This window comes from Podarcis vaucheri, assembly GCF_965113315.1.
Source record: "Podarcis vaucheri genome assembly, chromosome: 17".
In the NCBI taxonomy this organism is placed as follows: Eukaryota; Metazoa; Chordata; class Lepidosauria; order Squamata; family Lacertidae; genus Podarcis; species Podarcis vaucheri.
The window spans coordinates 3,389,940-3,415,370 of NC_138755.1; the positions used below are offsets into that span (position 1 = coordinate 3,389,940).

Sequence of the window (25,431 nt, forward strand, 5' to 3'; positions counted from 1 at the left end):
AAGATGGCGGTGTCCAGGCTGCCCCGCCCCCTCAACATGGCGGCGCCCTGGTGGGAGGGGTTCCGTACGGAGACCTCGCCGTGGCCCCGCCCATCGCCGCTGCCGAGGAAGAGAGACTCCTCACAGGCGCAAGATGGCGGCTCCCAGGGCGGCGTGAAGGCGCCTGGAGCCCGCAGCTTGCCCATCGGTGCCGTACAGCGGGGGTGGATCGAGCGGCCCGTTGCGCCTGGAAGGCGGAGGGAGGGAGGCCTGGCTTAGGGCTCCGGGTCGCGGGGGCAGGCAGGGTCGGAGGGGGAGACGCGGCGGGTGGGGGGGACGAGGGGGAGGCGGCTTCTCCCTCCCTGCGGCCGCCATTTTCCGTCCGGGCAACACAAGATGGCGGCTCCCAGGGCCGGGCTCTGAGCGGGGGCCGGAGGGGGGCGGCAGAGGGGCCCTGCTGCGGGCGGGGTGGAGTAACTGCCCCGCGCGGGGTAGTTCCCTCGGAAGGGCAATTGGTAATAGTTTTTCGAAAGTGGGGAGGCAACTAGGAGGCAGTTTTTGTTTCGGCCCCCACCCCTCTTCCTGCCACACGGGGAGGGCGTTTGCCCCATAGGGAGGCTGCATTCCGGGGGGGCCGCGCCAGGCGATCCGAACTCGAGGAGCGGAGGGTTAGCAGCTCCTCCGCAAAGGGGCGCCTCCGCTCGCTCTCGGGGCAGCAACCTCCCTCCTCCCCCCACATAGGAAAGAAAAGACTAGGTATTTGCTTTTCCAATAGTTTCTTTTTTGTGGGGGTATACATTTCTCAGTATCCCATTTTCACAACTACTCCGAAGTAGTTTGTTGCATTAGTTCCCGCGGTGAGGGTTGTTGTAGCAGTAGTAGTCAAGAGAGGACTTGGGGGGTGTTGTGCCCCATTTAAGGCGGGTGTTTTGACCAACCACCCTGGGAAAAAAGTGAAGCAGCCGTGTCTCCTACTCCCACTCTTACCTCGAAAGAGGTAGAGTGCATGTGGGTTGGAAGAGTGCCCCCCCCGCTTCTTTTTTAAACCACCTCTAGATAAAAACTGATAGGATTGCCCCTTTGTTGCGCGCTTTTAGAGGACTGATCGCTAGGAAGGAGACTTACTTGGGAAGTGCTTTCCATGGCTGCCGCCTCTGCTATTGTCCCTAGTGGGGGCTCCCCAACAGGTGGCGGGACCACCCCCGGGCTGCTCCAGCCCCGCTGGAAGCGGGTGGTTGGGTGGTCAGGCCCCGTGCCTCGGCCCCGACATGGGCACAGAGCTGTGGCCATCAAAGAGCTGATTGTGGTCTTCGGAGGGGGCAACGAGGGCATCGTGGATGAGTTGCATGTCTATAACACAGGTAAGGGGGGGGGGAATGGGCAACAGTGTCTAGGGTGTTCATAGGGTGAGGGCATTACCCCCATTTGTAGCCAAATCATGAAAAGCTTGCCTATAGTAGATCCCAGAAAGACTTGTAATTCTCCATGAAAGCACGAAGTAAAAACTCTGATATCTTGTGTAAATGTATGTATTATATGTATGTATAACAACCCACTTTTGTTTTAGGTTTAGGCTGCTAAGATTGCTATATTGTTTAACTCTTGCTCCCCCAAAGCTGCAAGTTGATATAGTAGGTTGTGTGGTAATAGAGGGGGGAGAGCTAGAAGGGTGAAGTAGTTGTAAAGTCCCTCTTGTTCCTTCGCGGTTAAATTTCTTCCAGCCCTTCGGCTGTGATAATTGGCATGTGCTTGAGTCTTCTCGTTGTAGCAGTCTTCCGTTAGGTGGAAATCAAGGGACTTTACATTAGGAACTTTTCTTCCTCTGTGTTGGTGTCCGGAGAGGAGCAATTGAACTTTGGGGGTGCAGGAGGGTGTATCAGGGTATGTTGCCAGGGGAGCTCATCTCCCACTGGCAACATATCTTAAATGGATTATCTTGTTGCAGCCACATGAGCCCCAATCATCAGTCTCAGTGGCACTGGGGAGGCTGCGTGGTCTGGCAAAAACAGAGATGTGCCCCAGCTTGATTGAAAAAGACAAATTCCCGAGAATTGTCTATCACGAAGCCAGTGCTCCCAACTTAGAATGCAGCTCAGGGTACCCTGAGGACACAAGTGCTTTCCTACTTTCAAGTTAACCCTAGTGTGTTGGAGGTAGCTGTGAGATGTTTCCTGCCTCCTCCCGATGTCAACACCCTGGTTCCCACATGCATTCATGGGGGGGGGGGGGCGCGCAGCTGGCAGAGAAGCTTTTCTTCCCCAAAGTGCTTGGCGGGAAAAATTCAACTTTCAAATGCTGCAGCTTTTAACCCCTTGTTGTCTGGTATCTTTGCTCAAATATAGAGCGCACAGCAGTACAGTGCCTCTGAAAGTTGTGGTGGGTTCAGAGCAAATGCTGGAACATTCCACCCTGTAGCCATTTGGGAGGGGTCAAAGACCCTTATCTCCAGTGTCAAGAGCTGGAAACATTTACGCCTCATAGTGTCAGTTGTAGATTGAAGTTTGCTGAAAACCTTCCCAGGGCTGGCTTTAATCCCCACCGCCCCCCAGTGAGTGCTAACAGAAAAAGTCACTTTTTGCAAGCAGATTCCCACCCATGATCTACTGTTCCTGTTCTTTATTGGGAGTCTGGGCTCAGGGTGGAGTCTGTTGGCTTCTTCAAACTAAGCTGCATGTGAGCGCATTGTGATGTGGGTTCTGTTTTCCTGCCAAAATGTAAGGATGGGGCAGGTGGGCCTCTGTTGTTCAGAAGCTCCTACTGCTCAGCTAGGGCATTATATTTGCATTCTCGGAAGACACTATTGGTGTTCACTCTTTTTTTCCTTTTTTTGCAAGGCAGCAAAGGGTGTGTGTGTGTGAATTCATTTCCCCAGACCCATTGTTCCAGCAGGCTTTCAGCCCAGGTGATATACCAGGATTAGTTTAGGGACATCTAGCCTGCCAGTGTAAGCTTGTAGTGTGATCTGAGTTCTTTAAATTACAAAAATAACAGTAGATTAAGAGGTTAGCTCTAAAGATTACCAAATTGAGTATTAATTGGAAGGGTTTTCTAGAAGTAGTCTTCACCAATGTTTAGATTTTGAACAGTATTAAAGGTTATTTCCTTTTCTGGATCAGGAGGTCCCTATTTAGTCTGAAAGGGTTACCATACCATCATTGCGTCTTCAGCCTAGTTGTTTCCTGCACAGTATGGTGATTCCTCTGTCCCTGATCTATGGGTTATGTGGACTTCCTAGCTTAGAATGCACAATTTGGGATTAGTATGAACATTTTCTCTGCTACAGTGAAGCAGATTTTGACACTTGTGCCTTCATTTGTGTTACTCATATGAAATAGAGAAGAGTCCTCATTTTAAACAAAAAGCAACTTTGGATATTTTGAAACAGATCTGAGGCTTAAGACATTTTTTTTCCTCTTGAAGGAAGAATTCTTCAAGAAGCTCAGGAAATGCAAAGTGTTTTTCCTTAGCAGAAGTGTTAAATTTAATTTCAAACTTTTTTCAATCCTAGTCATCTCATGCTACTGCTTCTTGTACTGCAAAATCAGTCTTTGCAGGCAAACAAAATGAAAGTGATGTTCGGACACCTTCCTGGAAGCATTGGCTTGTTGTCAAAGCTAGGTGTTAAGAGTGGTGAAGGTGCTGGGTTGGTGTAACCTTCTTTGGGTAGTTCTGGTAGGTCTTCCAGCATAATAAGGTTTTGATCATTGAGACTAGTTAAGTAGGGTTGCAGCTTAAATTCACTGCAGGAATAAATGTGTGGCCTGAAGCTGCATTGGGTTTGCAAGTGCATGTGGAAGGGAGTCTGTCTCTTCCTCCCGTCTTCTAGAGCCGCTGTGACTGGAGTCTTGCAGTGTAAGGAGAGCTGGGCAGGAGGGGTGGGGGCAGCTTCCTGATTGGCAGTTGCCTCTTCTCTCTGATTTGCCTGATAGGCTGCTTCCTCCCGCTCTGCTCACTGTAAACAGTTCCTCTGGCTGGCAGAAGCCTTGTGCTGCTGAGTGCTGCATCCACCAGGAGCACCACTGGGAAGGAATGCCTCCTCCCTTATTTTGACTTCTTTGCTTTTGTGGCCAAGATGTTTAGCTAGTAGAGTACTTCCTTTATTTCATTCTCTCCAGACAGAGGTGAAGCCTCTTCGCTGAGAGGTTTTCCTGTTTTTGGGGTGTTTAGTGTAGGACTTAAATGCCAGTTGAGAGGGCAAGAAAAGGGGTTCTGTTACAAATCATGGCATCCTCAGTCTGGAGATGAGAAGCCACTGCTGCAGTGAGTGCATGAAGACAGCTTAGGTCTTCAAACCAAGTGGTAATAGATATCTCATTACATGGTGGTTTGGCAGCCAAGAGGGTGGAGAGATGAGCCAGATTCGCACATCTGTGCCTCCGCGGCTCAAGGTCTGAGCCCTGCTTGCGTCTGAGCACAGAGTTTAAGGCAGCCCTTCTGACTCCCCTCTGCTTGTCTCTTAGCTACAAACCAGTGGTTCATCCCAGCTGTGCGGGGAGACATCCCTCCTGGTTGTGCGGCCTATGGCTTCGTTTGTGACGGAACCCGTCTGCTGGTATTTGGAGGGATGGTGGAGTATGGCAAGTACAGCAATGACCTCTATGAACTTCAGGTGAGTGGCTGCAGGACCCAAGACTGTTCTCAGTTCAGGAAGGGGGGTGGTTTGAAAGTTAAGCACGGGGCTTGCACAGTACTGCTGACACAGTGCTAAGGTGTGGAAGTCAGACCCTGGTCTACCTTTTTGATTCACCCACATTATTTCCTGTAGCTACTGTATTGGGCCACTAGTCTCAGAAGCAGCAGAGGGCTACCAAGCTTTTAACTTCCAGAAGTCTCCCTCTGTGCTCCTTTCCTTCCCAGCAACTCTCCCTGCTGCTTAGATGTTCTGCTTTTAAAATAAATCCTGCACTGCTCACTTGCTTTAACCACATGGCACTTTGTTTTAGGCCAGCCGTTGGGAGTGGAAGAGATTGAAAGCCAAGACTCCTAAGAATGGGCCCCCACCCTGCCCACGACTTGGCCATAGCTTCTCATTGGTGGGCAACAAATGCTACCTGTTTGGGGGCTTGGCCAATGACAGCGAAGACCCTAAGAATAACATTCCCAGGTATAGTGTTTGTGTCTTGCCCTGTGTCGTGATCAAGCTGTAGTGCTCCAGGTGGAACGACTTTTTGCCAATTTGGACTGGAGCTTCTCACTTGTATTTCCATAACTGGGACCTATGCAAGGGAACCGCTGGTCTTGGGGGTGTTGTTGAATTTGAGCGAATTATTCATTCCCACCTCACTTTTCTTTAATTCTTGAGAAAATGTTGCTTGTGCTGTCTACAGGAAGGGGGTTGTAAAGGCCTGGCTAGTGTCCGTGGGTACACAGTTGGGAAGCAAAGAAGAGCCTGGCCTGGCTTTCATTTCTGTTTTTCTGTCTCCGCCCCCACCCCAATTACAGGTACCTGAATGACCTCTATATCTTGGAGCTACGACCAGGCTCTGGTGTGGTAGCCTGGGACATCCCCATCACTTATGGTGTACTGCCTCCGCCACGGGAGTCCCACACTGCTGTGGTGTACACAGAGAAGGACAACAAGAAGTCCAAACTAGTTATATACGGTGGCATGAGTGGTTGTCGTCTTGGTGACCTCTGGACCCTTGACATTGGTAACAGCATCAGGAATGGTTTATTTGCTTTGTTTTAGATTGAGGTGGCGTTTGTGGTACTGACTTAGAAGAGAGTGGGTCTTTTGAGCCCTGACAGGGATGCTAGTTCCAGCCTCAGCATCTTGAAAGGCTGGCAGGCAGGATCAAGCACTGCAGGTGGAGTGATCTCTTTGCTGTGTTTTTCTCCCCCAGAATCTCTAACGTGGAACAAGCCCACCCTGAGTGGGGTGGCTCCCCTCCCACGCAGTCTGCATTCAGCCACAACTATTGGGAACAAGTAAGACCTGTCTCTGACATTCTTTAGCCTGATTTCTCACTGCTTTTGAAAGCCTAATTCCTAGTCCTGTCACAACTTTTGTTCACCATTTCTTCTCTTTGGGACAGGATGTATGTATTTGGAGGCTGGGTACCCCTTGTCATGGATGATGTCAAAGTGGCAACACATGAGAAGGAATGGAAATGCACAAATACCCTGGCCTGCCTCAACCTCGGTATGTGGGAGGGTGTCCTACACATTCTTTCATTTCCCCCCATCCCCGCCTGTCTCCAGTCCTTTCCTGTCTGATTGCCTCCGTGTGTATTTCTGTCTTTGCACAGACTCTATGGCTTGGGAGCCCATTCTGATGGACACACTAGAGGACAATATTCCACGGGCCAGAGCTGGGCACTGTGCTGTGGCTATCAATACCCGCTTGTACATCTGGAGTGGCCGCGATGGGTACCGCAAAGCTTGGAATAACCAGGTTTGCTGCAAGGATCTATGGTACCTTGAGACAGGTAAGAGGGTTCAACGTAGGGGCAGGGGCATTATAGAACAGGTGGAGATTTTGAGACTGAAGTTCTATGCAAATTGGCAGAAGTAGACACTGTTGGGGGAATTTCATGTTTGAGTGCTCTCTCCCTCTGCATGTTTACTGTGGGAAGCAGGATTTAATCTTGCCTTGTTCCCAAGAAGCTAACTTTACACATGCAAGGAGCTTCTAATGTAGGGACAACAAACAGGTGGTGTGTATTGTAGTGCCATCTTGCATTCTGGAGTAATAAACATAATTCATCTGCTTGAATTCCCTCCACATGAGAAGTTCTTTGCCTTTGAACAGCTAGCTTTTTAGGAGAAGGTGACTATATTTTGACAAGCTAGTTTTCTGGCGGTGGGGTGCGGGGTGGAGAAGCATTCAGGCATGCTCTTCCTCCATTTGCAGTTGGGCGTGATCTGCAATATTACTTTTCTGGACATGTAGGTGTTGCCTTACTATCAGCATCTCTCTTGATTGTTGAGGATGTGGTGGTTTGCCCTGGTTCCCTCTTGTACTGCTTTACAGGGAGTCTGCAGTATATTTAGTTTGTAGTAGACTGAAAAGACAATCTGAATTTGGCTTCTTACTCTAGCAAACTACATTTAATCTGTACCTAGCACCCAAACAGTGGGCATAGTGACTCCACTCTCACTATTTTCCAGACCCACTGGTAGGTGGGATGAAGGAAGCTTCTGGCAACCTCCCTCCCTGCAGAAGTAGGAATGGAACTCCTCCTTCTTCCTCGGTTGTATGCCATTCTGTTCCGTATGCACATGTCAGGGTTCAGATCTTCTCTTACACTGATATCACACCTTCCCATACCATATCTTTTCCCCTGTAATCATTTCCTGAAGTGCCCCTCCAGCTTTCCCTCCTCTGTCCCTCAAAATCCCTACAGCAATAAAGAAGGCAGCAGCCCCTCCACACCCACTCCCTTGCACTTTCCTGAGTCTTTGCATGTCCCCTCCACCAGTGGATGCTCCGTGACTCAAGAGAGAATGTGCCATTCCCTTCAGGCACTGCTCCTATGGGGAAAGATCCAGATTACCACATCCCAGCCACTTCTGCCTAGGGGAGAGAGAGTTTTTTCCTCTGCTCTTAAACTAAATCCAATATTTGCCTGGCATTATGTCGGATGTTGTCAACAAATTTCCACCAGTTGCTGCAGAAATGGGAAGGAGAGCTCCATTTCACTCAAAGGAACATTTTCCTGTATCCATAACTATCAACACAGTAGGAGAGGTACCTCTAGCTGGCATTGTTTTCTTTCAGCCTCCTGGTATATGCACTGTTATTCTCCCCCAACTTCCAAATATGTTCACCTGAAAAGGGTCTTAGAATGGGAAAAGGTGAACAAGATTTAGACCATCGAGAGAAACAAGCTGAGGCAATAATGCTGCTTACATGCTGGTGGCTTTTTTTTCATCAGCACCTATGCTGCTGCTGCAAAATGGTCTGGGAAGAGCTAAAAAGAAAATGTTGATGGGGCTGGACTGGTTTGCCCTTGCTTTTAGAGTAGTGCCCAGAAATAAGTGTGTGAAATGGTACTGAATAGCTTTAGAGGAAAGGTTCTCTAAGAAATGTGATGGGATCGAGTTTCCTTTGCAGAGTACCTGCAGTGTCCTCTTCCTAATGCCATCTGTTCTTATTCTTCTGTTCCAGAGAAACCTCCGTCGCCTTCACGGGTGCAGCTGGTTCGTGCCAACACCAATTCCCTGGAAGTGAGCTGGGGCTCTGTCCCAACAGCTGACACTTACCTGTTGCAGCTCCAGAAGTATGACATCCCAGCTGCCACCTCGCCGGCTGCCAATCCTGTGCCCTCAGTGCCTGTCAACCCCCCCAAGAGCCCCGCTCCAGCTGCAGCTGCCCCTGTCCCCACAGTGCAGCCCCTGGCGCAAATGGGCATCACCCTGCTGCCCCAGACCACAGCTGTTGCAGCTGCTGCTGGTGCCGTGGCTGCTGCTGCCGCCGCCCCACCCACCACAACCACCATCCAGGTGCTGCCTACTGTGCCCAGCAGCCCAATGCCTGTGCCTGCCGCTGCCGCTGCCGCCGCCACTCCTCGTCCTCAAGGTAAAGGGAAATCCTAGAGGGCAGCAGGGAGCACAGGACTCTTTATATTTTCAACTAAAACCCCATCCCATCCTTGCCGGGAATAGATATTTTTATGGTGCAAGCAGGCATCTTTGTGAGCACACACTTTCTTCCCATTAACATCTGGTGAAAGAGCCATGCAGCTCCACCCGCAGGGCCCTCTTCACAGTAGCCCCAGGTTTTAGAAAGACCTCCCAAAGGAGGAACAGCAGAACACCTTCAACAAAATTAAAATAACATTTATTTCTTAAGATTATTAGCATGTGCGTCTTTGAGCGTAGGGTGTGTTGGTCTAAATATTTTAAATGAAATACATAAGAGCCAAATCCCAGTCTGTATTTGGGGCTTTTAAGTCAATCTCTACCCCCCACCCCCCCAAAGGGAGCTCTCAGAAAAATATCTGAGTATGTTTGCCTAACAGTGAATCACATAAGGGGACATAAGTTGGAAGCGGGAAGGAGTGGAGCTGCGTTGAACAGTGTGTGCTTTTAAGGCCCTCATTTTTGTTTTTAAAATAAGCTTCCAGTTCCATATTCTTCATTGACGCGTGTATATTTCCTCACCAGTTCAAGGGGGAGGACGCTGTTTTGGGGATTTTACTTACTGCACTTGGGGCAAGTGATCAAGGGGAAACGTACACTTTCCATGCCAACTGTCTGCTTTTTGTGAGGGCAGCCAGCTTGAGAACCATCATAGTAACTAGGAATCTAGGACACAAACATGTCTTACTTGGTTTTTGTCCTCTTCCTTGGCAGCTGTCCCAGCTGTGCTGAAGGTGACAGGCCCACAAGCTACTACAGGGACTCCATTGGTGACGGTGCGTTCAGCAGGGCAGGCTGGGAAGGGGCCTGTGACAGTTACTTCACTGCCGGCCGGAGTGCGTATGGTGGTACCCACGCAGAACACTCAAGGGACAGTGAGTATCGCTTAAAAGAATGGGGGGGGGGCTGTGCTGGAAGGAACTAATTCTCTGTCCTAAGACAAGAACTTCAGGACATTAACTTCCTGACACTCTTCTCTATCCTTCCAGGTGATTGGCAGTAGCCCCCAGATGAGTGGCATGGCTGCTCTGGCAGCTGCGGCTGCTGCCACTCAAAAAATTCCACCATCTTCAGCCCCTACAATGCTGAGTGTGCCTGCTGGCACAACCCTAGTTAAGACTGTTGCTGTTTCGCCGGGAACCACCACGCTACCCACCACAGTTAAAGTTGCCTCTTCTCCTGTCATGGTGAGTATCTGCACCATACTCTCTGTTAGGAGGCTGTTTGGCTCATCAGCCAGCAACCAGTTTTGCACACAGCAGGTGGCAAGAGGGCAACATCTCCTTGTGCTTTGTGAATGAAACCCTAGATTTCTGCCTCCTGGTTGCCCCTTTTTTAAAAAGGGGGGGGGGCTTAAGGCAAGGGCAGAGGACCTTTGGTTCCTCCTGCTGTTACAGGATCATCCCTGTCCATTGACCATTCTGACTGGATCTGATGGGAGTTGTAGTCCAGCAGCATTGGGGGGGGGGACAAGTTTCCCACCCCTGCTCTTAGGGATCTTTGCTTTTCTCATGTTGGCCATGTTGATGCAGGTGAGCAACCCAGCAACCCGCATGCTGAAGACAGCCGCCGCTCAGGTTGGCACCTCGGTATCTTCGTCTACCACCAATACACCTACTCGGCCCATCATCACCGTGCACAAGTCTGGCACTGTCACTGTAGCACAGCAGGCCCAGGTGATGACTACTGTGGTGGGAGGGGTGACCAAGACCATCACATTGGTGAAAAGTCCCATCTCAGTACCTGGAGGCAGTGCATTGGTAAGTATCCAAGTAGTGGGGGCGGGCGGAGCTGAGAGCAGATATATCTTTCAGCCCACTAAACACTCCACTCTAGATGAAAGTAGGCAATTGTACAGGACAGTTCCTTCCTTTAGCATTTGTGAGCTGCTGCTCTCAGTTCTCTACTGATGAAGGTTTACCAGCTACTTTATTAACCCAGCTTCTCCTCAATAAGAATGAGAAGAGTGGTAAGAGAAAGTCCCTTCATTTTTGGACATGTCAGGAGCAACCCAATCTTGTTTTCTCCTGACAGATTTCCAATTTGGGTAAAGTGATGTCAGTTGTTCAGACTAAACCTGTTCAGACATCAGCTGTGACAGGCCAGGCATCAAGTGGCCCTGTGACCCAGATAATACAGGTAAGAACTTACAACATAGGATTGGTTGCCATATATATCCCCAGCCCAAGAGCACTTTGCTGTACTGTTGATGCTACTTCCAACCACACTCTTAGATGTGCAAACTGAGGCTCACTCATTAATTTTCGACACACTTTAGGCATATACTTGGAGGGACCGAAAGCAATATTAAGTTTTTCTGATCATCACAAATTTTTCCCTGGTGGCCTTTGTTACTTGCTTCTTGTGAACAATTTAGGTTCCTGCTCTTCTAGAGCTTCAGGTTTTTTTGTACGGCCTCCCTTTTTGCTGAGTGTAAGGATATTGAGATGCTTGTTCTGTGCATCGTTTATTCTCTGTGTTTTCTCTGTTTCTCCAGACCAAAGGGCCCCTGCCTGCTGGCACTATCCTAAAGTTGGTGACCTCAGCAGATGGCAAGCCCACCACAATCATCACCACCTCCCAGGCAGGCGGTACAGGCACCAAGCCCACCATTCTGGGCATCAGCAGTGTCTCTCCAAATACAACGAAGCCTGGCACCACAACCATCATCAAGACCATCCCCATGTCTGCTATTATTACCCAGTCAGGTGCCACAGGTAGGGAGTTGAGTGTGATTATAAGCAGTACTTCCATGGCACTGGCTGGGTGGTGGTGGGTAGCGGAACTAGAAGATGCTGGGAAGTGCAGCAGCCATTGGGATCACTCTTAGGATGGCTTCAAGAGCACTTCAGTGTGTCTGTATCCCAAGGGGTTAAAGCTCCCTCCATGTTACAGCTCTGCCTCTTTTTTCCAGGTGTCACCAGTAGCCCTGGGATCAAGTCTCCCATCACCATCATCACCACAAAAGTGATGACTTCTGGCACTGGGACACCTGCCAAGATCATCACGGCTGTACCCAAGCTGACCACAAGTCACGGGCAGCAGGGTGTAACACAGGTGAATCAGCTAGTTAGATGAGAGGGCACTGAGTGCTGCGTTGTCCTGAGCTGCAACTCGAGTTCTTAACATGTCAAATGTGTGCCTTTCCAGGTGGTACTTAAAGGAGCCCCAGGTCAACCTGGCACTATCCTGCGAACAGTTCCTATGGGTGGAGTGCGGCTTGTCACCCCTGTCACAGTGTCTGCTGTCAAGCCTACTGTCACCACTTTGGTGGTGAAAGGAACTACAGGTGAGTGTGCTGGCCTGGGGGCAGGAGTAATAGGCTGGACACTTAGGCTAATGCATTTGCTTTTCATTATGAAGCCCCAGCAGTTGTGAGGGAAGGTTGGCTGTTAGGTAGAATGCTGGCTACACCTTGGCTTGTGCTTCCTGTAAATTGGTTGCCAGCTGTGTTTTCTTGCTGCTCTACTGCCTATATGTCCCTAGAAAAGCAGCCTCATGGGACACTGACCAGGACCCTTGAAACCCATGTTTACTGCTAGGGGTACAAAACGGGTTTCTGACCCATTGAAACCAGCACACTGTGGAGGATACCAATCACAACCTTTCCGTCTTCTTCTAGGTGTCACAACCTTGGGCACTGTAACGGGCACAGTCTCAACCAGCCTAGCTGGGACTGGGGGACACAATACCAATGCCTCCTTGGCGACGCCTATTACCACCTTGGGCACCATCGCCACACTTTCCAGCCAGGTCATCAACCCAGCTGCCATCACAGTCTCAGCAGCACAGACTACCTTGACAGCAGCAGGAGGGCTGAGCACGCCCACCATCACCATGCAGGTATGGAGTGGGTCAGAGGGAACTTCTGGGGAGTTGTTTCCTGATAAATGTGACGTCCTTATGGCCTCCCAGTAAAACTGGTGAGCCAAGAATAACTTGTGGCGCTTACTATTGTAACAAGATGGTTGCTGGCTAAGGTGGCTTCAAAAGGGGAACAGACGGATTCATAGATTCTCTTGTTGGTTATTAGCTGTGATAGCCAAATGGAACCTTTGGGTGTCACTCAGCTGGTGATAAGGCTTCTGTCTGCAAAATGCAGAGGGAAGCAATTATCAGTCCCTCAACTCTCTGGAGCATATTTATGGAGGTTGGAGAGGCGGGAGGGGGAGTTACTGGAAATTATTTTCTTCCCCATTGTGCTGACAGAAGTCTTCCCTTCAGCTGAACAACACAGTAGGATACAGCCCACTGTGTTCAGTGCAATGTAGTCCTGTAAACCAGTTCCTGGGAACTAAGCAGGGGGAAAACAGTTCTCTTTGGTTTAGTGGCCCTGGGACGAAAGTTCCCTCTGTTCTCATGGCCCCAGTATTTTAATTTACAGCAGCTGTGGTCTATTAAATACTTGTTGTCCAAGATCTGAAACCCCAAGGTGAGCTTTATGTCAAGTGTGCATGAGAGAGAGAGACAATATTTTTGTTTATAAAACCCAATAAATCCCTATTGCAGAATTCACTGTCCTTGGGTTATTAAGGCCTCCCTGAACACTAGCCTGCTATTATATCTGTAAGGCCAAGCAAGAAGGAAGGCAGACTTTAAGCTCTGCAGCACCTTAACTTGCTTATTTGTAGTGCTGCAGGAAGGATTTGTAGTCTGTCTTCTCCGGGTGGAGGCTTGCAGACCATTGGTCACCTGAACTAGCCTCTTAACATGTCTCATGTCCACTTTCCCTATGAGCAAGATCAAGGCTGTTAAACGGCTTACACAAAATGAGGTGATAGAACTGTGGACTGTAGTGCCTCAGATTCAAGGTGAGTTGGGGAGGTTATATTTTTGATGACTCCCCACAAACTAACTTTTTCTGTCTGTAGAGAAGAGTACTGTGTTAAATAGTTCTCCGTTGTATACTGAGAAGCATTCAAAAACATAATTGCCAACTGCATCCTGAGCTGGTGTGGTTCCACCATCTCATTCTGAGTAATTTGTAAAATTGTTCTAAGACTTATTTTTTAACGGTGCAGAAAAAGTCCCTGGCCGAGGTGTTTATGCTAACGTGTGTGTATTGGTCTCTGCTTATTATCTCTAGCCTGTGTCCCAGCCTACTCAAGTCACCCTGATTACGACACCCAGCGGCGTGGAGGCCCAGCCAGTGCATGACTTGCCCGTCTCTATCTTGGCCTCGCCGACCACGGAGCAGCCCACAGCTACTGTGGCAATTGCTGAATCAGGGCAGGGAGACGCACAGCCAGGCACCGTCACTTTGGTGTGCTCCAATCCGCCATGCGAGACACACGAAACGGGCACCACCAACACAGCCACGACAACTGTAGTGGGCACTTTGGGTGGGCCGACCCAGGTGCAGTTTGTGTGTGAGGGGCAAGAGGGTGGTGGGCTTCAGCCCAATGGGAGAGTCGTGCGGGTATGTTCAAATCCTCCTTGTGAGACCCATGAAACAGGCACCACCAACACTGCCACCACTGTGCGGAGTGCTGGGCAAAAGGTGTGCTCCAACCCACCCTGCGAAACGCATGAGACTGGAACTACCAATACAGCCACCACCTCCAGGACTGAGAAGACAACTGCAGATCCGCCATGCCAAACTTTCCAGACTAGTGCCACTAGCACTACCATGACAGTGAAACCCATTGTGGGCACAGGTCAGCTAGTGTGCTCCAACCCACCCTGTGAAACCCATGAGACGGGAACCACCAACACAGCCACCACTGCCACCTCTAACATGGGCCGAGGGCAACCTGATGGTGAGCAGAAAGAACCAACCAACCCCCCATGCCAGACAAAGCAGACTAATACAACCAGCACCACCATGTCGGCAAAAGCAGATGTGCCCACTGAGCAACCATGTGCAGTCCGGATGGTGAGCTTTACTTCAGCTTCTGGTGTGCCCAGTGTTTCCTCTGGCACCACCACCACAGTGCAGGCCAGCGAAAGACTACCAGCCCCCAAAAGCCTACAGTGTGAATCCCATCACACCCACACCACCAATACTGCCACTACAGCTCGGTCTCTGATGGGCCGAGGGCAGCCTGACGGTGAGTGGGTGGGATCCGCCAACCCTCCGTGCCAAACGCAGCAGACCTGTTCCACCAGCACCACCATGTCTGCCAAAGCAGATTTGCCTACAAAGCAGCTGTGCACAGTGCAGATGGCATTGCCCGATTCAGGTTCAACGCTGCCCCCCTCAAGCACACCTTGCGAGACCAGCAAAACAGGCGCCAAGGATTCAGGCCCCCAGGTGTGCTCCAACCCACCTTGCGAGACTCACGAAACGGGCACCACTAACACAGCTACTGTATCCACATCGAACCAGGGTACTTCACAGCCACTTTGCTCCAACCCACCTTGCGAGACTCACGAAACAGGCACCACCAACACATCTACAACAGCCACTTCCAGCATGGGCGTAGGGCAGCAAGTGTGCTCCAACCCACCTTGCGAGACTCATGAGACTGGCACCACCAACACAGCAACCACCACAACATCAAACATGGGCGCAGGGCAGGGTGACGGTGCTGGGCAAACTCCCGCTGCTCCACCCTGTGAAACACAGCAGACGAGCTCCACCAGCACTACTATGACGTCCAGCACCGGAGGTGATGGCACCCACATTTCCAGCTCAACCTCTTTGCTGGTGGGGGGCTCTGAATCAGGAAAAGCCCCTGAGGGAGAAAGTCCAGGCACTGAAGGATTACCACTTCAGAACCCAACCGCCAGGGTGTGCTCAAATCCTCCTTGTGAGACCCACGAGACTGGAACGACCCACACAGCCACCACTGTCACCTCCTCCATGGGGTCCAATCAAGGTAAGATCAGGCAGGAGAGGAACTCTGGAGAGGCACCTGCTCCCATCTTGCATTTGGATGCCTTGGGCCAGTGGCTTTCAGGCGGGGGGGGGGGCACCCTGGGGATCTCTGGAAGCTTTATATTGTGACACCTTATGGTGTCACAGTAACCAGGAGCACTGCTTGGGTCCCTGTGTCATTTGCCCTAACTTTATACATTCAGTTTTCCTCAATCAAGTACCTCTTCTTGCTTGAGCAGGACTGGGCTCCTTGCACCACCTTTGGCATCCTTGTTTTCATGCAGTCAGTGAAATGAGTTCTGCATCTCTAAAGAGCAGCTGTTTTGAAAACTTTTGTCAGGGACTCGGGGGAAATAGTAATGGCAGGCTTCTCTTCTTCAGAAGAGTGTTGGGCTTACCCCAGGTCACATTCTCAGCTCACAGAATAATGCTTAGTCTATAGACTTGCTCAGTGCCTTGGAGAAACAGCATGTGCATTTTTCTAACTGCCCTGAAATTCTTTGCAACACACATAGAAATCATTGGCAGACAAGTTCATGGAAAATGTGTTTTCAGAATTCAGAGGTCTGCGAAAAATGCTCTGGAGGACACCAGCTTTGATGCAAGTTTGGCTGCCTTATAGGTTCTTCTATAGGAACCTAAGCCTTTGTTTACTGCTGTCTGGAGAACATGAACAGGCAAATGGAATCTAAAGTTGTGGCTTTGTTCTCATTGCATAACCATTTCCTCTTTGCAGACCAGCCACCTGCCACCAATGGCCAACAGGGGGAACCTGAGTCAACCGTGACTGAGAGCCCAGCTGCCAGTAGCCCCAGTACTGTTACAACCACCGTTGCCTCCACACTGCCCAGGGCTGTCACCACCGTGACACAGTCAACCCCCCCGCCAGGACCCTCTGTGCCGGTAAGAACCACGGAACGAGAACTGGGCTTGAAATAAAACTTGTTCTTCCACCCACATCTATTCCATGGGATATGCCAGAAGTTGAGGCTCTAAGGCCCACAGTGGGCTTCGAGGGAGGGAGGAACTTCCAACACTGACCAAAGAGCCGTCCTCATTCTGGCTCTAAACTAGCTGGGCTCACAAGGGAGTGGTCACTAGGGCAGAGCATGGAGGAGAGAATTGCCTTTTTATTCCTGCTTCTCCTCTCCTCATTGCTCATATGCTCACCTGCTAATACTTTATACGCAGCAATACAAATGGAGTTTAGAGAAACATTTGTTTATTCGGCCTGTTGGCAGTGGCCATTGAGAAGCGCAGCAGTAGCAGCACAGTTCCTCCTTGGAGCCTTCCTTGAACCTTGTCTCCCAGTGCATCATTTTCTGATCCTAGAGTTGCCCCTAGGTGGTTTGCTGATCCAGTCCCTGATCTTTCTCTCAGTTTGAACTCAAAATGAAGAGGAATGTGGGGAACTAAGCTTTAATTCCTGCTGCTTCCTTTATTTTTTTATCCTTCTACATGTTACATTTGTGTGTGAACAACTTAATATCCTGCAAAGCTCCATTTCTGGCTCCTCGTAACAATACACTCTACCCCAAATGCATGCCAAAAGATCCTTAAGGGGTACCAGCATTCATTCCTCAAAAGCAAGACAAATAAAATGAGAAAGAAATACATACCAGAGGACAGGGAGCTGAAATGCCTGGTCGCGACTGTTAAACAGAAATGCTGTGCTTGGGGCCTTTTAGGGACAAGTGATAGAATGGCTGGCTCCATCTTGCTCTGCTTCTAACCTTCCCAAAAGCATTTGGTTGACTAAGCTACAAAGTTCTGGGCCAGATGGACTGATCCAGCATAAGCAATTCTGCCTTAATGTTGCAAGTTGCCTAAAAGCTGCTAGCAAACTTGTGAGGCGGAGACAGACTCAGTAAAGAAATTCTCCAAAGATGATGCCAAGTTTGCCTTTCCATCGCCCAGCCTTCTGATGCCAAGTCCAGCATCCCCAGCATCTAGGCTACTAATACCATCTCCTACTTGTTGCAGAACATTTCTTCTTTGGCTGATACTCCTGCGGAGGAGGCCAGTCCCCCTGCTGAGACACCAGCTGCCACCAGTACAGATTCCCTTGCAGGAGCCTCTGAACCACTGCAGCCTCCTGCGGAGATGCAGGCAGCAGCGTCTGAGCCCCAGGAGCAAATCCACGCTGCACCGACAGCAGGCACCCCACCAGCTGAAGCTGCTCCCCAGCCAGAGCTCCCAGCGCCTGTGGTGGAGGCACCAGCAGCACCAGCAGCTCCTGCCCGGGAGCCTGTCACCATGGTGGTGGTGCCTCAGGTGACCCCTGCTGCTGCTCCTGCTCCACCTCCAGCACCAGCACCACCTTCAGAAGTAGAACAGTTGGCACTGCCCCAGGAGTTGATGGCCGAGAGCCAGGCAGGCACCACCACACTCATGGTGACAGGGTTGACGCCAGAGGAGCTGGCAGTGACTGCAGCTGCAGAGGCAGCTGCCCAAGCTGCTGCTACCGAAGAGGCCCAAGCCCTGGCCATACAAGCAGTTTTGCAAGCTGCCCAGCAGGCTGTAATGGGTAAGTGATCTCATCTCTCTTCTGGTTGGCCCTGGGGTTATTGGGCAGGGAGTGTCCCGCTTGCAGTCATCCCTATATATTTATTCACCCAGCTGAGGTGGGGCACAGCCTCCTGCCCCTCCCTTCTGCTTTGCGTTAGCGGAGCATATATCTTTCCTGCAACCTTGTTCTGCCTCCAATTCCATCCTCTGGCATTTTTGCAGGTCCTGGAGAGGCCATGGATACATCTGAAGCAGCGGCAACCCAAGCGGAGCTCGGCCACTTGGCCTCGGAGAGCCCCGAGGGCCAGGCCACCGCCATCCCCATTGTGCTCACCCAGCAAGAACTGGCTGCCCTCGTGCAGCAGCAGCACCAGCTTCAGGAAGCTCAGGCGGCGGCAGTAGCGGCAGCCGCGGCAGCAGCTCAGCAACAGCCACCTCAGCACCCGCTGCCTTCCCACTTGCCCACAGAAGCCCTGGCCCCTGCTGACAGCCTCAACGACCCTGCCAGTGAGAGCAATGGCCTCAACGAGTTGGCTAGTGCAGTTACGAGTACAGTTGGGCTGTTACCCCCTACGCCCACAGAGAGTAAGTAGTGCCATATGTGCCCTGTAGAGTGGGGGTGCTCCGCCTTCTGGTGGCAGGAGGCTGTGGACTGCTGCTTGATGCGGGGGGGGTGGTCTCACACCCAACTTTTCCCTAAGCTGATGGCCTCCAAAGATGTCCCATCAGGCCTCACCCTTGGCTTGCAGTGGTTGGGGCTGGTGGGAATCCAGCTTCCTCTGGAGGGCTCCAGGTGGGCGGAGACTAGTGCTTAGGATACCTTCCGCCCTTTTTCAGTCTCGGTGGTGTGGGTCACTTGGTTAAGGTGGGATTAGGTTTTGGAACTTGTACTTTACTCTCCAGCTCTAATGGTGGAGAGATGCTTTGGAGGACAAATGATCAAGGTCTGACATTTTCATTATTGTCTTCTTTGAACATGATTTTCCTCTTCCAGGCCTCGCTCCCTCTAATACTTTTGTGGCACCACAGCCAGTGGTGGCGGCAGCGGCCAGCCCAGCAAAGCTGCAGGCGGCAGCTGCTCTGACTGAGGTTGCCAATGGGATTGAAGCAGCGCCAGTGGTAAGCTCAGGAGGGTCTAGAGGGGGAGAGATTGGGGGGGGGTAGAGAGATACTGGTTTCTCCATCTGAGGGTGACCAAGGCATCCAGTAGGATAGGATGGTTTATGTCCCCCATTGCCTGGGAAGGCTGGGAAGACGTGTGAAAGGCTTTGGGCTCAGCGGGTCCTGCAGTCACTTCATCAGTTCTTTTCCTGCCTTTGGCCAGGGCAGAAGGGTTTCTGAGCAACTCCTTCTCTGTTGTTGCTTTTTTCTCTCCTCCTGCTTTCACAGAATACTATGCTGTATGCTCCTAGTGGCATTTTGCAGCCTCAGCTTGCATTAACAGGTGGTGGCCCCACAACCTGTCAGATGTGGCCTGCGAATAATTGGCCACTTTTTCATTTGGCCTGCTGGACAAAAGTGGTTCCCTACCCCTGCATTTGCAAGATGGATTCCTTCGCCTTCACAGATGCATCTTTTGGCACAAGCATGCTATAGGTTCTACTGCAGCAGATGCCATCCACAGCTCAAATTTCTCCCCGATTCCCTCCTAGAATAGGATAGCTTAGACAAATCCCATTTTATTGGATGCCTTTGTCATCCCAGGAAGAAAGGGGAACTTAGAGTGCTCACTGTGAAGTTTCTAGTCAGATTAATAAGGCATCCAAGCCATATTCTATATGAAATGCACTATACATTTTCAAACTCACAAGTCAATGTACCTTAGTCCTTCAGCTAGTGCCAGGGCCTTCCAGAAGTCCCTTTGCCCTTTTTCTGCTTTTTCTCTATGGTTTTTGCCTCAAAAGGGAGACAGTTTCAGCATTCTGCCTGTCTAAGGCTTGGCAGCAGATGGGAAGAGGAGCCTTGGGGCTAAAATCTAATTGTGCAGCTTCCCTGCCTTCCAAGGTAGTTGGGAGATATAACCCAATCCTTACCTCAGTCACCCCAGACAAGAAAGAAGCCTCACAGAGAGTATTGAAAGTTCTTTTCCAGCTTCCCAGAACTCACCCTCTGTTCTCCCACCCTGTTTAGAAACCAGAACCTCCCACTCAGCCTCCAAAGGTGGTTGTGAAGAAGGAGAATCAGTGGTTTGATGTGGGTGTTGTTAAAGCAACCAACATGATGGTGACACACTACTTCCTGCCTCCTGATGATGCGCCTGCCACAGAAGTGAGTGACCTTCACCTATCTTTTGCTTTCTTCTAATGATGCACATAGTTTGAAGATTCAAATCTTTGCTGCCATCATGTCTCTCATCCTTTGTTCCTACAACCATCAAGGTGGCCCTAAGTCCCCTTCTCACTGTTCTCTGCTCCCTGCAGGATGACTCGGGCACCATACCTGATTATTCTCAACTCAAGAAGCAGGAACTGCAGCCTGGTACTGCTTATAAATTCCGTGTGGCAGGAATCAATGCCTGTGGCCGGGGTCCTTTTAGTGAAATTTCAGCATTCAAGACGTGTCTGCCTGGCTTCCCTGGAGCACCGTGCGCCATTAAAATCAGCAAGGTCAGTGCTCTTTCATTCTGCCAGTCACCTGCTATATCAGCTTCTTGTTCTGGGGTAGCAGGGGCAACCTTTGTTGCTTCTCCTGTTTAGCTAATGCCTCTACCCCAGTGTGGCCGCTGGGAGCCAACTGTCCAAATCCTCAATCTATCTGTTGTGTGTGTATCTTTCTCAGAGTCCAGATGGAGCCCATTTGACTTGGGAGCCCCCTTCTGTCACCTCTGGGAAGATCACGGAGTACTCTGTGTACCTGGCCATTCAGAGTGCCCAGGCAGGCGAACCGAAGAGTGCAGCCCCCGCTCAGCTGGCCTTCATGCGAGTTTATTGTGGGCCCAGCCCCTCATGCCTGGTGCAATCAGCTAGTCTCTCCAATGCCCATATAGACTACACAACCAAGCCTGCCATCATCTTCCGCATTGCTGCCCGCAACGAGAAGGGCTACGGCCCTGCCACACAAGTCCGGTGGCTGCAAGGTGAGTGATTGTTGTGATAGGAATTTGGGGAAGGGCTTCAGAAAGCATCTAGCCTGTTATCTTGTTTCTTCATGGAGAGGTGGTAAGGCAGTTTCTCTTAAATGTATCCCCATCTACAGAAGAAGGAACAATGAATTACCAGGACCCATTGGTCTCTTTCAGTGTATACAGTTGTACCTTGGAAGTCAAACAGAATCCATTCTGGAAGTTTGTTTGACTTGAAATGTTTGACTTCCAAAGCACGGCTTCTGATTGGCTGCAGGAAGCACTTGCAGCCAACTGGAAGCTGTGGAAGCCCCACCAGACATTCGGTTTCCAAAAGAACGTTCAAAAATCTGAACACTTGCTTCGTTTTCAATCATTCGGGAGTCGAAACGTTCGACTCCCAAGGCATTTGGAAGCCAAGGTACGACTGTATATATGTACTAATATGCAAATGAAATATATTTGCATTTTATCTCAGGTTGAGTATTTTTGCTGAGATGTTAGGGGGCATGAGAGTTTAGTGGTTAGTTTAAAAGGGACAGAAGGGTTTTGCAGAATTCCCACCACCACTGCACTGTATTGGCTTCAATTGATTACCGCCAGTGTGGCTGAGAGATATTCCTAAGGATATGTGGGTGGGTGCTAAAAAAAGATCCCAAAGTTCTCAGGTATATGGCCTATGTTCCACATTCTGTTGTAAATGCATAACATATATAACCCAACATCTAGTGGGCAGTTTGCTCCTAGCTTGGGAGTCTTAAGGGCAGCTCAAGAAGTGCCACTTCAGACTGGGAAATCTAGATTGTAAACTGCTTGAGGCAGGACCTGTTGTTTTGCCACTTACTATGTGAAAGCTCAGCAGTCGAGTCCCAGGTTCAGTGCTTAGCATCACCAGTTAAAAACAGGTTTTGGGTAGCAGGTGGCTTGAAAGGCCTCTACCTGAGACACTGGGAAGCCACTGCCTGGCAAAATAGACAAGACTGGCCTGGGTGGGCAGTCTGACATGTGGGATATGTACAAAGTTAGACTCTATATAAAATGTTACGTTGGTTGAACTGAGGCCAGTTGAGAGGATGAGGGGGGGGGGGAATCAGTTGGGACCCATAATGGAAAGGATTACTCACCATTGCATATTTCCGCCTATTGGGATGTTAAATTAGACCTTTCTGAGGTTAGGTGATTCTCGGGGTTGGCCAACTAAAGGGTTGCAGACCAACTCCAGCCTGCAATATAACCTTACTGGACCGCATTCTCCCGCCCCCAAGACTCTGCCAACCCATGAATTGAGGTTTGGGCAGACATTTTTGTCCCCCATTTCTCTTGTAATTCATCATGTTTTGAGAATGGTTAAGCACATTTGTTGGCAAGTCACACTGGGTGGTGTTCATAGTATTGGCCAAGACAGCTCACGCTTTATAACTGTATCAAGTCCCTTCTTCTTTGGTATGCTGCAACATGGCTATGGATAATGGTCAGTTGTGAGGAGGTCTGTTGATGGCATAGCTAACCTCCAGCTTGTCTCAGAAGAATAGGGCTTCCCTCTGGACTATTAATCTCTGGCTATTTGCTGTGTGCAAGTACCTGAGCTGGAATCTGGTACCCAAGTTTGCTGTGTGCTCTGGCTCTCTGCACCTCCAGTATATGCAGCACATTCTTTTCTTCACAGAATCCAGTAAGGATGGCTCCATGATAAAACCAGCCAACAAGCGGCCGCTGTCCTCTCCCGACCTGTGAGTATTTCCTAGTGGAAAGTCATGCAGTGTTTGTGTTTCAGATCAAAGTGGGAGAGGGGAAGGAATGCGTACAGAAAGGGACATCTGGAGTCTGTGGGTCCAATCAAGTTCCTATTTCTTAACCCAGTTGGTCCAAGTTCCTTTCCTGTGTGCTGTGAATGGGCAGAGCCTGGGTGTATGGGGTGCTAGGGGAAGGGTCGTACCTCTGATAGGGGCCAAATCATGCTCCTTCCGGGGTAGTTTGTTCACCTTTGGTCCTCACTCTGCAATCAGCTCTCACCTGTGGCTTCTAGAAGCTGTCAGCATGAGACAGTGGCCACACCCCAGGAACTGCTTCGACTGGCCAACTAAATCAGGTGAGGGTAGTCGATGGGTCTCAAATCCTCAGTGAGTCAGGGACTTTCCCTGCTTGTGAAGACAGGCTCCGGTGGATTGAGCAGATGAGCAATAGTGGGTCCAACAGTCAAGAAGGCGATTTTTGCACGTGCTGTAGAGGGATGTGAGGGGTAGATGGGGCTTGTCCACCTTGGAAGGGAGCCCATATAGGAGAAGGAAAACTTTGTGGAATATATTTGGGAGAAGAAAAGGCTAAGGAGCAAACCCTGTACAAATCTGGAGTAGAGTCCCTAAGATGGTTGGATGGTGCTTGTACACTTCCTTCCGGCAATTCCTGCAGCCAAGCTGGTGCTCTGCTTTCCTTTGGACCATATCAGTGAGGCCAAGAGGGTAGTCTTGTCCTCTGGGCAGCCCAGGACCTCCGTACTTAATGGCCAGGCTTGCACCATGAGGAGGTCACTTTAGTGCTGCTAGTGCAGCGGTGTGGCTTCACCCCTGGAGGCACACTCCATTGTCTTTCGAGACAGATGGACACCAACAGCAACAAATGGACAGAGCCTATCATGAAGGATATTTTGAGGTGGGAGGGCACCACAAGATGGGATCCTTGCCAAGTGGAAATGCTTCTTCCTGGAACGGTTCTGCATAGGCAATCCAAGGTGAGAGAGATTCACTTTTGAGTGAGAGCGAGCACACATACCTACGCAGATGTGGATTTAGGAATTGATCTCTGAATCTGTGCATCAGGCCTAGCCTAGTATTTGGCTCATGAGCCCAACACATTTCTTTTCCTCTTTCAGGAAAACCGCTCCAAAGAAGCCCAAAGCAGATGGGCAGTGAAGGGCATCCCCTGCTGTCCCCTCTTCCTGCCTGCTCCACAGCCTCCACCTGGACCCCCAGCCAGTCAGCCGCCCCTTTGTGTGGAGGAAGATGGAACCGCTGAAAGCACATTTCATACACCACGGGGCTGGACTCTTGGGGCGGAGGACGCAGAGGCTCAAGTGAGGGAGCCCCAAGCAGGGGCCATCGCTGTGCCATGCTATGCCATGCCATGCCATGCCCCAGCCTAGGGAGGGGGAAGAAGGACTGGAGTTCCTCCCCTGTCCCCTGCTGCTGCCCCGTTTAACATGGACGCTGATGTTAGGGGTGGGTTTGGAGGGGGGGAATTGTTATGGGGGGAGGGGGGCTGTTGGGTTTTTTACAAGTTGCAGTTACAGGAATGAAGTTCTTTTTGTATACCCCAGCATCCTGTGTCTTGGGGGTGGGAGGGTTATTCTCCCTGCCTCCATTTCTTGCCTCTGTACAGACCCTCTCCCTCAGTTTAGTTTTTAGTGTCTGCGTTGGTAATGGAGAGAGAGGAGTCTCTGCTGTTTGGGGAGGGAGGGAGGGGCGGGAGGTGGTTGGACCACCAATGCAGCTACTTTTGGGGGTGGGTGGGGGGATGCAGCTCATTCTACAACAGCTGTTCAGATGCTCAGCCCAGGGCGCTTGTGGCTTCAACCCACCCCCTCTTCTCCACACATGCAGCAATTCCTCTAACAGCACAAGCTGATTTTCCCCTCTGCTCTTCCCTCTCCAGACCACAAGGCGGCATGTCTAGGCAAAAATGCATTGCCATTCCTCTCCATCGTTTTATATAAAACCCTTTTTAGGGGGGAGGGGGAGACATTTTGGAGGGATGGAGTCTGACCCCACAAGGTCAGGGTGATAAGCTAGGAACAAGACTGCGGGACAATACTTTTGCCTGTTGAAGTACAGCTTTCCCTCTGGCTGGGGCAGGGATCTAGGTTCCCTCCCACTCCAGAGGAATATGAACACCCCCTCCACTCGCTGCCTCTCTGGACATTCCACAGAGGGGAAGGGAGAAGAGCAGTCAGGGCTTATTCTTCAGAGATGGTGGGGAATAGGCTATAAAATGAAAAGCAAACAGCTGCACTGACTGCTATGTCCTACCTCTCCATTGTCAAAGAGATTTGGCAGGTAAAGCAGGCCCCCTCCCAAAAATAGCAAACAAACCCAGGAGCAGACCCCCTTCCCCACCAACTTGCTCTGTGCCCTGGTCTTTTGTATTATAATGTATTTCGCTGTGTCCCCTTCCTGTTCAGACCCTAAGATTCTTCCTACCCTACTCTCCTACCCCATTTATTTTCCTTTGAGACAGGAACAGTCCTCCTAGGAGTTCCCCATGGCTGTCCACCCCTCCGCTCCCCCTCACCCTAGTGCTGCGTATCTGTCGTTTTTGTGCTATTTTGAACAATTAAAGACCTCCTTTTTTTGGAAACCAGGTTCTGTCTGTGAAACTAGATCTTTCCCTCATCCTCTTCTAGTACTAGGGTGTTTCTGGCTACCTTTTGGGAAAAGAGCCCTCTTACCCTCGTGGGAGGGCTAGGGCACAAGTGTTTTCACCATTG

The 25,431-nt window shown here is 50.5% G+C and overlaps 1 protein-coding gene across 2 annotated transcripts; it reads left to right on the forward strand.

The window, feature by feature from the left end:
• The first annotated feature begins 338 nt into the window (after window positions 1–338).
• Window positions 339–25,301, forward strand: HCFC1 (host cell factor C1). Of its 2 annotated transcripts, none has more exons than XM_082205648.1 (26): window positions 339–1,340; window positions 4,440–4,588; window positions 4,923–5,083; window positions 5,422–5,630; window positions 5,823–5,907; window positions 6,015–6,121; window positions 6,228–6,407; window positions 8,090–8,500; window positions 9,277–9,437; window positions 9,552–9,749; window positions 10,095–10,322; window positions 10,597–10,701; window positions 11,060–11,279; window positions 11,477–11,619; window positions 11,713–11,851; window positions 12,185–12,405; window positions 13,649–15,383; window positions 16,119–16,285; window positions 17,366–17,909; window positions 18,113–18,475; window positions 18,885–19,009; window positions 20,021–20,158; window positions 20,311–20,496; window positions 20,669–20,966; window positions 22,618–22,681; window positions 23,821–25,301. In XM_082205648.1, the coding sequence occupies exons 1-26, from the start codon at window positions 1,121–1,123 to the stop codon at window positions 23,858–23,860; spliced, it is 6,597 nt and encodes a 2,198-aa protein (XP_082061774.1). In that variant the 5' UTR covers window positions 339–1,120; the 3' UTR covers window positions 23,861–25,301. The 2 variants fall into 2 exon arrangements, with proteins under 2 accessions (XP_082061774.1, XP_082061775.1); XM_082205649.1 differs by having other exon boundaries at window positions 340–735.
• Window positions 25,302–25,431: the final 130 nt, after the last annotated feature.

Excerpts from the sequence above, each read along its gene's own strand:
- HCFC1 (XM_082205648.1), top strand. The coding sequence starts at position 1,121 with ATGGCTGCCGCCTCTGCTATTGTCCCTAGTGGGGGCTCCCCAACAGGT. Across the intron at positions 1,341-4,439 it reads GTTGCATGTCTATAACACAG|CTACAAACCAGTGGTTCATC; the intron begins GTAAGGGGGGGG and ends CTTGTCTCTTAG. Across the intron at positions 10,702-11,059 it reads CTGTGACCCAGATAATACAG|ACCAAAGGGCCCCTGCCTGC; the intron begins GTAAGAACTTAC and ends CTGTTTCTCCAG.